The sequence below is a fragment of the Serinus canaria genome, chromosome 5 (assembly GCF_022539315.1).
Source record: "Serinus canaria isolate serCan28SL12 chromosome 5, serCan2020, whole genome shotgun sequence".
Lineage (NCBI taxonomy): Eukaryota > Metazoa > Chordata > Aves > Passeriformes > Fringillidae > Serinus > Serinus canaria.
Window position 1 is genome coordinate 37,114,169 of NC_066319.1, and position 12,396 is coordinate 37,126,564.

At 43.3% G+C, this 12,396-nt stretch overlaps 1 protein-coding gene across 4 annotated transcripts in view; it reads right to left on the bottom strand.

The window, feature by feature from the left end:
• The window catches only part of BAZ1A (bromodomain adjacent to zinc finger domain 1A), a 65,889-nt gene extending 53,723 nt beyond the window's left edge, over positions 1-12,166 (bottom strand). Inside the window, exons 1-3 of one of the 4 annotated variants that reach the window (XM_030239854.2) lie at positions 12,013-12,166; positions 10,583-10,732; positions 3,310-3,588 (exon numbers count right to left, since the gene is read on the bottom strand). In XM_030239854.2, coding sequence (XP_030095714.1) covers positions 3,310-3,588; positions 10,583-10,695 — 392 coding nt within the window. In that variant the 5' untranslated portion in view covers positions 10,696-10,732; positions 12,013-12,166. Of the gene's footprint in view, positions 1-3,309; positions 3,589-10,582; positions 11,114-11,145; positions 11,234-11,419; positions 11,570-12,012 lie in introns of those variants that run through there. The other 3 variants (XM_030239853.2, XM_050975870.1, XM_050975871.1) reach the window with 3 other exon arrangements.
• Positions 12,167-12,396: the final 230 nt, after the last annotated feature.

The following is a 12,396-nucleotide window of genomic DNA, read 5'->3' on the forward strand; positions in this document are numbered from 1 at the left end:
ACAGTAATTTTGTCTTTTGTGAAGGCAGTATTAGGAAAATTTTGTTTCACAATTTGTACGTTTCTTTAACTGGAAGTCTGAGCACCTTGTGTTTGAAAGCATACCACAGCTGCCACTTTGGAGAAAAGTCAGCCCCAGTTTGGCCAGAAAAGTCAGACACAAGCCAAGAAAGATGGCCATTTTTAATCAATACATCACTTGAAAGGGTTAAAGAGCAAGCAGAATTATCTCCTTGTTGCTTCTAACAGATAACCATAATTTTTAGAGACCACTTGAACAAGGCATATGATAGGACTGGCGGGGGGGGGGTCTTCCTCTGGAATTTGTTTTTGGTTGACAACAGTTGTTGGAGACACCAGACATACCAAAACAAGAGGACAGTATATCCCAAACTCCCCTAAGTTCCTCTTACCAGACCTCAGTAACAAGGCAGAATTAGCCAAATTCAAAACTGAGCAGCATAGCAAAAGGTTAGAAACCAGAAGAGACATAAGACCAGGAAAAGTAATGGAGCATTAGACACTGCAAAAACCAGAACACACAGGTTTCATACAATCAAAAAACCCATCATCTTCCTAGACTCTGAACAAAGCACTTGTCCTCTCTTTGCAAATCAGCTGTCATCTCTTGCAGTATTAGAGACAACTTCATATGCTCAAGGATAAAAACATTTATATTAAGCCAAAATGCTAAGCCTTCTACTGTTTGGGCTCTCTAACGCTTATTTTGTTCAAAATCTAGAAAGCTGCAATCTATCTTACAAGAATATTACACATGCAAAGTCAGGAGTTATAAAATAAAATATCAATATTTAAATTGTTTGAGCAAGCCTTGGTTACACATGCACTATGTAGTAGGCTTGGAATTAAATAATGCACAGAGCTCAGAAAACCAAAAATTCCTGCTGACATTACACGTGCAAAAAACTTTAAAAGCAGTGGAAGAATTTACAACACCACTAAACAACTGGGTTTTCATGATCTGCCAAATTCTGTTGCTCTCATAGGATGCTATTACAACATAGATGGACAGTGATAATTTTTTCTAGAAAAGATCCCAAAAATGTAACTGCAAATGACAAATGCATGCAAACAGATCTGCTGGAAAGCCGTATAATGTACAAGTAACGTGAGTTGGTACACTTAATCCCCAATGCAGTACTTCAAAATGCAGGTCAAAGTCAACTGTTAATTGGCACACAAATAACTATGCCTCACCTCCTCCCACTTTGTATTCTTTAATTATGTACCTCTGAGCATGATAGTCCCTCTGCATTACCATGCTATTTGCAGTGTTTCCTGGATTTAGTACTAAAGGTCGGAACTAGCTCCCTGATATACCTTTGTCTGCAATATCAGTGGCATACAACCACCTAAGCAAAGTTTTTTATTCTTCATTTTACACCAATTTATACTTATGTAGTTTAAAACATACAATCTCTAGCAGGCTAATTTCTGATGGAAATAATTTTTATTTGAAACTTTAAATCTTTTGAATGGTATCCATCTTAAAGGCTCAAGAAATTTCGCTTATATCCTATACACATACTGCTCAGTAGAACATGCACATCTAACAATTTTGTGTTTATCTCAACACAAGTTCGAGTAACCAAGATGGTTGAATTAAAGGCTGGTAAAAAAACTGCAGCACTCTTTTAAGATGATATCATAGCTTTACCTTTGGAAACATCTTTCGAAAGCTACAATGCACACATGCAAATATTTTAGAAAAATAATAGAAATATTTATTCTTGAGGGGAAGAAACTTTCAGAAGAACAACAAATTTTTTTGCTATTATTTTGGAAACTAACTGTTTTCTACATCTTAAGATACTAAGGCATTTCATTGAGCAAAAGAAAAAACACCTGAACAATACTGACAGTTCATAATATTCGGGTTTCTAAATAAACAAATGAAACAAACAAACACCTTATTCTCTAAGTAAAATAACTGCAATACCAGGGGTAACATAAGTCTAGATGTTTGACAAGTATAAAGATGAGAAAGAGAAAAAAACTTTGGACATAGGTTTTCCATACAGAAGGCAGTAACCCTACTGAAGTTGTTCTCATCCTGGCTTTGCAGACTAACAGTCTACTGGTTGAAAAGAATAGAGCAGTGAAGAGAAGGAAAGCTTTTCTATTAAGCACTGACCTTATGTACATAACCATACCAATTTCCTTACAAATTATTTTCTGCAGTGCATTGAGATTTTTCTTCCTGGTGTAGTACAAAATTTGCCATATATAATATCTGGATCAGCCACTACAAAAATACACAGAATAACTGTTCTCCAATGACCATTTTGAACCAGCCCACTCCTATCACCCAAACACCAGTCTATGCACTAAGAATCAGCCTACCCACAGGACTCCCTTCTACTCCGAAGTGTAAGCTGTCAACTACCTCCTGAAAAAAAGCAAAATAAAATGACCCTACAAACAAAAATGCCAGCAGCAACATCTGATGGGTTTATCTGCAGGTACATCCAAGCTAAGCATGTTTTTTCACATCTTAAGCCTCAATTAGGTAAAACTGTAAACTCATTTAGACAAAATATGAACCTTTTCTAGACCTCTCCTAGAAGCTGCTTCAAAGAAAGACTGAAGCTTATTTATACTATAGAGCATATGTACCAATGGTAAAGAATGCATCTAAAGCTTAAAATTCTTCCAAGGTTTTAATCAGTCTAAGACAACAACAAAAATATTTGCAGTAAATATATCAGTATAACAGTAAGTATAACACTAACACTCTGAGTGGGAAGAAACCCCTATCAACCTAAATTCCAGATAATCAACTATTATAAACATTATAAAATTAATTCCCAACTTCACTGATAATGCAATCACAATTTTTGCGCTACCTAAGAAGTAAAAATCCAACATTTATTAATTATTTTAAGCTTTCAGTAGTTTAGCCATTAATTCTGAATAATTCATCAAAACTGTTGTGTGTTTTTTAAATTTGTATCATCCCCTAATTTCTCATTAAATCTTATTCTACAAACAACCCACCTTTCACAAAAACCAACATTCCTTTGCAAATCCACCACACAGACCAAAAAACGTGCAGTGTCAAGACCTGAGAACACTGTCATATCTCCACAGCCTCTTCAAAGCTAAGAGAAGGTATCAAGCCCACAACACAATCCTGCTGGTAATTAAAGTAGGGAAGCGCAGTAATAGTATCGCCAGCTGAAGCATCACACCTCACTTGGATGTATTTGTTTGATGGAGTTTATTACCCTGGAGTTTGGGTTCAAAACTGCACACACAAACAAAAATTAGTATTTTTAAATATACTTACCTTGCACCATTATTTCTAAGTACTTCCACTGTTTCATCAACAAAATACCGATCCTTGACATAAGCAAAGATTTCATCACAGATCTCATGCAGGCGGGTGCGATGGGTAAGGGTGGCCAAGTAGAGAACTGGAATGATGAGTGCTTCTGGAAAACTTTGAAGATTATGTCTGGCTTTCTTCTCCGATTCCAGAGCTTCCTGATATGTGAGTCCTGGTTTACCTGTGACAGCACAGCTCCACACAAGGCTGTTGCACAGAATGGTGCGTTCAAAAAAATCACTGGAAAGGAAGAAAGGTCGGAGGGGGAAGAAAGAAAGAAAACAGTTGAGTTCTGACTAACATTTTAAACTTGCTCACAGTTAATACAGCAGCAAATTGCAAATATGTTTCACAAGCGTGAAATGCAAAAGCAGCTCTACTTCTCTACAGTTTGTAGATATCAAGGGGTATTTGACATTTTTCAGCAATGGTAAATTGCTATTGTACAAGCAAAGTCTCCTCTCATTACAGACTACAGTAAGAGAATCAAGACCTAGAAATGCTGCAAACAAATATTGATGTATAAGAAGCCTTTTGCATAATAATAATCACACTGAGTTTAATAGGTGTCATATCATACTCGCATTTCCCCCATTTCCACAAATATTTCTAAGACAAGCGCCTAAAACTGTACAAACACGAAATAACTTTAAGATCACAGAAACATGTTGCAACTTGAGTAAGTTCCAGATTTTGAGTGCCTTAACTCACAAACTAAAAGATGGGAGAGGTAAAAAATTAATGTCAAGTAGTTCTCTAAATAGTTTTTATTCCTTCACTGTTTGCATAGCTCTTACAAAAAAGCACTGAAATATTTTTTCCTACAGATTCTTTTCCTCCCTTGTTCCGTTAGTAAATATTGATTCTCCTCCTTCCACACATTTCCAATCAAGGCTAAAACTGCATTGTTGTTACTACTTGCTTACTAGCTATTATATTGCAATCAAGAATGAAGAGCTTTCATTAGTCAAAATCTGTCCATTTTTGACAGGTGTCAGAAGAACAGCAGCCTATTAAAGCATTTTCGAAATGAAGTAGATGATGTATCCATTCACAAAGCCAAGTTAAAACATATTATATACTATGGATCAGTGATCAGACAGCAAAGCAATCTTTCAATATGCCCCAGTTCAGACAATGCTTTTACTTGCCTTTACAAATATTAATGGACTAGTATTGATAACTACTGAATACACAGGATAAACCAAGGTTTGTTTTGTCTTCATCAGTCCAATATAGTTATTTCAAAGCACACAGTACTTTCAGTCAACTGCATGCTACATGAGATACCTAAACTGAAGTTTCAATTCATTCCTTTCACAAAAAAACCCCAAACTAAACCAAAGTGTTCCCATTTTTAAAAGGATAGGCCTGTTCAAATAATTTCTAGTAATGAGGTTAAGAGAATTGGATAGTTCACAATGAGTTTTTTCTTGCAGTCTCCCTGCAAACCCAAGCTGGCAAATGTTCATCGGTGACACTGATGCAGATGACAGTGTTCACTGCAGATGGACAGATGAACCATAACATTTTGTAAATGAAAATGGAAATTTCAGATTGAGGACAATGAAGGGTCTTGGCTCAGATAATCCTTTCTGTATGAGCACAGGATTCCTCTGAGCGAGATATGCTTTAGAAAGAACCATCAGCTGCAAGAAAGGGAAAAGGACAGAAGAGGAAGGGATAAATAAATTATCTGAATAATATTTAATAGCTACAGAATTATCTGAATAATATTTAATAGCTACAGAATTTCACATTTTTATATCTTCTGCTATCCTGCTATCTACTTAATATATTTGACAATATATGGATAATGTGGGCCTGCTTACTCTAAAGACAAAAAGGACAAGAACAAAGAAGAGAGAATTAAATAAACTATTCTTCAAGATATGAAGAACAGATGGCTGTCAGTCATTCTTTGTGCATCTTTATTGTGTATTACACTTATTTAAACATATTAAAGAACAGGTTAGACAAAAATCTGTTTCGTGAGTTTGGATTGCGTTTTTTTGTGAGGTGAAAGAATAGATAAAACGTGATCTCATCAGGTCTTGTCTTGCCCTACATTTCAATATTTCTGCATTAGAATAAAGTAATTTTTATGGATGGATATTCAACGGATAAAGTAGCACTTACTTCAGTCTTCATTCAGCTGTGTTTCTACATCTATTTTTGTTTCTCACTTACCTAAGAGGCTCTTGATAACTATCTTTAGCCAGGAAATAGAAAAACACTCTAAAGAGTTACTAAAAAATGTACCAGAATATAATTTTTTTAAAATTATGAAAATTAAAAAAAAGTCAAGGAGGCATCAGAGAGCAAGGGAGAGACAGAGACAGTGTCTCTTTAAGAGCTGCTGTTATTCTTTGTGAGGGGACACCAGGCAGTCATGCTATTTAAAGCAGCAGCATTGAACTTAGAGGAGAAAAAAAAAATTAAAGAACAACAAAAAATAATTTTAAAATCCCAGTTGACAAACCTCTTTCTAAAAATTCCTAATCCATTATTATTACAAGTACAAAATGCTAAGATTACTAGAACTGAAACATATTTGAAGAAAATATGTTCATTTACATACGAGCATATTTTGTGTATCTAGTTTCATTCTCCCTCATTTCCTCTTTTGTTTTGTGTGGATTTTTCCCCTGTGAGTTTACAGGGAAGAAAAAAATAGTGTGAAAAAAAGCTACATTCTATTTTGAAAGCATTATTTAGCTATCTTTACCTACAGTGCATCAAAACCATCTGTGGCTTAGTCTGTTAGCAGAGTTTCACTGCAATGTTTTAAGGATCTCACTTTAACTTGGTTGGAGAGAAAAGAAAATCCCACAGTATACCACTAAATATACTCCTTCTGTCCCTGTCTCTCTCCAGGGCACATCAGTTATCACAAAACATTTGACAAAGAAGACACAACAGCTATCAAACCAAGGAAGGGCAGCAGCAGCAGTGACACCCTTTCTCTTTACTTGAAGGGTAATAATGTTCTTGATCATATTCTACATTCAACTTAACTTCACAACAGCAAGAGCATCTGCTGCTACATCACATCTCAAGCATTACCTATGTCTTTATCTAGGGTATTATGGTTTCTGGGGCTTCCTTGCTGGTTCAAGATCTCTGTGACTCTTGGCAACATGGAGGAAGAAGTTCATACACAGCACATCCACAAAGGTCACTTGCATGGGTGCATCTGCATTCGAGAGTCCAGTTGCAAATGCTACTGCAGCACCCTGGTGATGTCCACATCAGCTCAACTACTCCAGCAGCGTGGACTAAAAACTAATTTGTCTTTAAAGTTGTAATTAACACCAACTTCTTAGCTGGATGCCTCTTTTCATTTAATTAGTTAGTTGCCTCTTTTCATTTAATTACTTAGTTTTCTATGAAAGGTAAGGCAAACTGTAAAATTGTCAGCAAATAATTGAGTAGTAGTTTAATGCCACTACTCAGTAGGTATTTGATAGGAGGCAGGTCATTGACTGAAGCAAGAAATAAATTACTTGCAATCTCTGTGCTGACTGCATTTGCAATGGATATAAAAATCAGCCTAGAAATTATGGCTGGCTTTTTCCTGAACTAGCCAAATACTCATCTTGATTTTACGACTGACAATATTTTTAGTGTGCTTCAAGAGCATTTATTGCAAATATTTACTTCCATTCATTTTCTTAGCATATGTTAGAACAAGTAATTCAGTGTGCTACAGGAAGGTAATCAGAGAAGACTAACTCTGTCATTCTGGATCAGAGTTTTCATATACTCTTGGTCTCCAGAAGTAGTTGAGAACTTGCATTACAAATAATGCACAAAACAAACAAAAAATCCATCATAAATACATTTATTCCTTAATATTTGTAGGTAAATTATGCATTAAGGAATTCCTTTAAAGTGATGAGTGACTCTCCAAGAAACAGGAAAATTCACCTAACTTAACTAAGGGCACTTAAAAAGCCTTTTGAAAGATCTCTATTTGACTGTAACCAGGTCAAATAGAGATCTAGAGGTCTACAGGTCAACCTCTAAAGAAGTTTCACTGAGTTTTGAAGATGAGGAGAAACTGCTCTTTCCCCCTCTCACGTTCTAGAATGAGAAACATTCCTACCACTGTGTCTATACTACTCATCATTGTCTTTTTCAAACTATCCTCATATACAAGACTTCCCACACTTTAATAGTAGCTTTCTCTGCACATCTATATGAGCTATTAACTTTCACAGACAAGATGTCAAAGACTGGTGGTAACATCCCACTGGTTCAATATGTTTTTCATGCATTCCATATATCTCATGCACATCCGTACTTGATTTTCCTGCTTTGACCCCACAGCCTCTCCTTGCTGGTCTGTCCCTCTAACCAGGAATGTAACCAAGCATGGCAAAACATCAGATTTCCCAGTTTCTGTTACTAAGGATAAATATAACTGGACGTGGCTCTCCCTTCTGAAAGGATTACAAAATTATGTGATTGCATTTCGTATTAAAGAGGAAATACATTCTTCACAGGAAAGTCACTTTACAAAATACTAGTCTTGCCAAATTTTTCTCATATTAGTACAAGCATTTCCTATATAGAAAAGAATAATACTAATGTATGATTTCTAATCAACTCTACAAAAGCCGACATATGCATGAAAGCAGCTTTTCACCACTAAGTTTATGCTCTGCCAAAAAACCCACCAAAAAACTCAACAAAAAACAAACACAAAACCAGCTTGAGTCCTAACTGTTTGCACTAGTTAAAAGCATTCATACAGTTGATATAGGGAGTGAATTCAGATTATCACATATATCTGTACAGCACTCTTCATCTACTCGGACTCTGTCATTTTTAAATCCTCCCCTCAAATAGTAGATTCAGAGAAGTCCAACTTAGGCAATGGCTTTCTTTCATGAAACAGCTAATACAATTTTTAAGAAGTGGACCTGCCCTATCCCTACTAATCTAATTGCCCTTGCTTAGGCAAAGAAATAGGTAATATTGTTTTCAGAAGGCATTATCAATCAGCAGAGACAAAGATCAGCATCTTTAAAACTGTCTAAAAGATGACCAACCTTATGCTCTCCAGCAGATTATGCCACAACTAACAGTAGCCTAAACTTACAACCATCTGTGCCAGAACACTTTGCTAGGTAAAGAAAGTTCATTTTTCAATCCAATGCACCAATTTTATCCAACCTAACAAAAAGGGCCAGAAAACAAAAACAGCAAAAACAAACCCATTACCAAACACACACACACACACACCCATACACAAAAAACAAGCATAGCAGAGTTTTCTGTAGAGTCTTCCCAAATACCACATTCTAAGGCTTGACCTCTCAGCTAACCACCTACTGACATTTCTAGGGACCGCCTGTGAACACATCTAAATTTATTCCTTAATTCGTGAACTTTGGTTAAGTAAGGAATTTGGTCTTTCATACTTATTGACAACACCTCTGCAGTACAAATAAGCCTGTGAGAATACTTCAAATAGTCACCAGACATTTTGAGGACAGATATTTTAAAAGGATACTTTTCATACTGAAATTTTAGTAAACTGCATGTACCTGAAACATATTTCCCTGTGTCAATAAATACACTAGAGTAATCTAATGATGTGATAATAACTGTAACCAGAAAAGCAGCTTATCAGAATAAGCAATTCAATATCAATAAGCAGAGTAATATCAGAAGCTGGGGGAGGAGGACTTAATTCCTACAGAAACAGGAGGCTGTCACCTCTCCCTTGTTAGGTTCTTATATGCCCTATAAGGAAAATACTCCCTACAACATAATCAGAATCCATGGAGTATATAGTTCAGTGAACAGTAAAGCATTACCCTTCAAACATACCTAATCCAGCTTCTTTAAAATTTTATTAAGTGAAGTGTATTTGAACAACAAAAACAAGTCTCAACATGAAAAAGATTTAGGTGTGCTTTTATTTCATATGTTGTAAACTAAAAGCACTTTAGATTTAACCTGGTTAGTCTGCACAGCTTTAAAAAAATTATAGTTAGGATGTGGGGGCCTTTTGTAGGTGGGAATGTTGATAGATCAGACCGGTGGTGAAAACCCGTAATTTATCGGCTTTTGAAAAACGTCTTGCTAAATACTTTCTGTCCATTGTTCTTAAAAGCGGTGAATGACTGGCTACAAGTTCGGGACTACCCGTGCCATCCGCCTTCACTCGTTAACGGGAATTTCACCTATCCTGTTCAGCTTTGTACACGCGGGGAAAAAAAAAAAAAAAAAAAAATATATATATATATACACACATAAAGGATGAGAAGAGCGATAAAAGCCTCATTAGAAAAAAAAAACTCCTAACGTGACAGGTGCGCTCGCTGGGCTACAGGCGGGGTTTAACCCCCGGCTGTGCCGCCCGCCCGCCCAGCCGGCACGGGAGGGCTCCGGCGGCGGGAGTCCTACCCCGCCGGACAGGTGCAGCGACCCCGCGCCCGCGCCGCGCTCCCCCGCCGGCCATTTCCAACCGGATCAGCCGGCAGCTCCCCGCGGAGGCGGGGCGAGTGCGGCCCTGGGCGGCGCGGCGAGGGCCGGCAGCAAGGGGTTAACCGCGGCGGGAGCCGGCCGCGGAGCCCAGCGGGCCCGGCAGCCAGTACCCCCCGCCCGGCCGTCAACACAACAATAGGGCACCGGCACACGCCGGGCGGGCGGCCCCGCTGCGCCGGCTGAACGCGGGCCCGGCGCGGCCCCTTTCGCGGGGCGGCCTAGCGCCGTGCGCCGCCGACACGCGGCTGCCGGCGGGGGCGGACGGGAGGGAGAGCCCGAGCCCGGCAGACGCTCGTTGCCGCCCGCCGCCTCCCACACGCGCAACTTTCACTTCCCCGGCGGGGGCAGGGGCAACACCGCGGAAGGAGCGAGAGGAGGGGGGAAGGAGCCGGCTGTCTTCCTTCCCCGAGGGTGAAGGGGGCTGCGGGGTACCCCCGCCGAGGAGGGGCAGGGGAATCCCTGCCCCAGGCGAGAGATCCGCCCTCTCTTCCCCCATCCCCCTCGCGAGGGCACAGGCTCGGCGCCAGCCGCGGTCCCCCACTCACATGCCCCGGCAAGGCTTCCCGCAGCGATCCGGGGAATCCCCTTTCCTCCCACCCTGCCCGCCCAGGTGTCAGAGTCATTGGGGGCTCCAGCCGCTCCCTGCCCGCCGCCGCCGGAGCGCGGGGGGGGTTGGCGGGGGAGTGCAGGACGGACATAGGGACGCGGACACCGACACGGGGCTGTTTCTTACTCGTAGTTCCTGAAGATCTCGTTAGTGACCCTGCAGTAGAAAACACGCTCGTCCGGCCGGAGGTCGGCGGGGGGCTTCACCCTCACGAAGGGCTTTCGGTGCAGCAGCGGCATCGCCCCGCTCCCGGCTCTCTTCCTGCCCCAGGATCGGCTTCAAGGGGTACGGGGGAGAATAAAAAACACGGAGGGATTAAGCGAAGCAGAGGCGCCCACCAGCCCGGGGAGGAGGGAGCGGGCCCGGCGTGTCCCTCCTCCCGGGGGAACCAAGGCAGGAGCGAGCAGGAGCGGCGGTCGCGGCTCGGCGGAGCCTTTTGTGTGCCCGACACGCCGTTGCCTGCCTGGGACTGCGCGCGGACCAACGGCGGCACCTTCCTCCGCCTCCGCCCGCCTCACAATGGGGCCATGACGCCGAGCGGCGGGCGGAGGCGGCAACCCCCACGCCAGCCGCGCAACGTGCTCGGCTCGGGGATACCCCGGCCGCGCTTTGTCTCTTGCGGCGCCCCTGCCTTGGGGTGACCCCCTTTCCCCCGCCTCTGACCCACACACGCCGGGCCGGACACCAACTTCCACTCCCCCGCCGCCTCCGCCTCCTCCTCCTCTCCGCAAAGCAAACACCCAGGAGGGGCAGAGCCGACCACTTATCTCCTTCCTTCCCTTCCTGCCGGGTCGCTGCCTAACTGGGGTCCTCGCCCTTCCCGCCCCGCGCCTCGCCCCGGCCCGGCGGCTGCCGGGCTCCGCCGCAGCGGGACAGCGCGGCCGCTGCGCGGGGGGCAGCCCGGCCTCTGGCCTGTCCAGCGGGGGCTGCGGGGCTCCTTCGGCTCCCTCCCCTCCTGCCCACCTGGTGCGGCCGTAGGCTCTGCTCACTGCTCGGTCGGTGCAGAGCGCGGTCCCCCTCGCCGCGTTCCTTCCCTTTCCTCAGTTCCCCCCCCCCCCCCGCCGGCTCCTGGGAAGTTTTTGATCTACTTCTTCAAGCCCTCAATCAGGAAGAGCTGCGGGGAGGAGCCTTCCCCTGCTCTCCCCTACATCTTTATTGGCCGCTCGGTGCCTTCCAGCGTGTGTCACACAGGAAGACAGCGAGCTACATTATTAATTAATGGCTGAGAGGGCGCATCCTCCATTTTTGAATTATCAGCCGGAGACCTCCGGTGCGGGGGGTGCGCCCAGCCCGGCTGCCGGCGGGGGAAGGCGGCTCTCTCGGCGCGGCGCTGCGGCCGGGCCGGGCTGCGGACGGCTTAAGCGCGGCGACCCTGGCACAGCGGTCACGGCTCGGCGGGGCGGCCGAGCCTGCGGCGTGCGGTGCTGCCCGCCCGCGCCCTCCGCCCGCGGCGGCAGCAGCCGGTGTCGAGGGGCCGCCGAGCAGCTGTGACACCGCTCGGCCCCGGAGGGACCCACCGCTCGGCCCCGGAGCCACCCCCTCTCTGCCCTTCGTACCTGCCCTGCGAGCGGGGGCCCCGGCGCGTCTCCTGCGGGGCTGATCCCCAGCGGATTTCGGCGTTTGACAGTGCAGGGCCGGGCACGTTGCTCTCTCAGTTACAGCCCCCGAGCCCTAGTGCTATCGGCGCGGGCGGGGGCGTACGGGTGTATTTTGCAGAAAGTGCGATTGTATATAATTAAGATGAGCGTGAAGGTTTTACGTGGGCCCCCTAACATTGCTTTTCCTTCCAGTTCACCGAAAATGTCATTAAATGGTTTCATTAATGTATTCATTTTTCATTACCTTTTTTTAACACTAATGCATTTACAGTGTCATTGGTAATTAAAACTGGAGTATTAAATTAATTGCGTTCCTAAGAGTGCTAGCCAGGTTGGAAGACA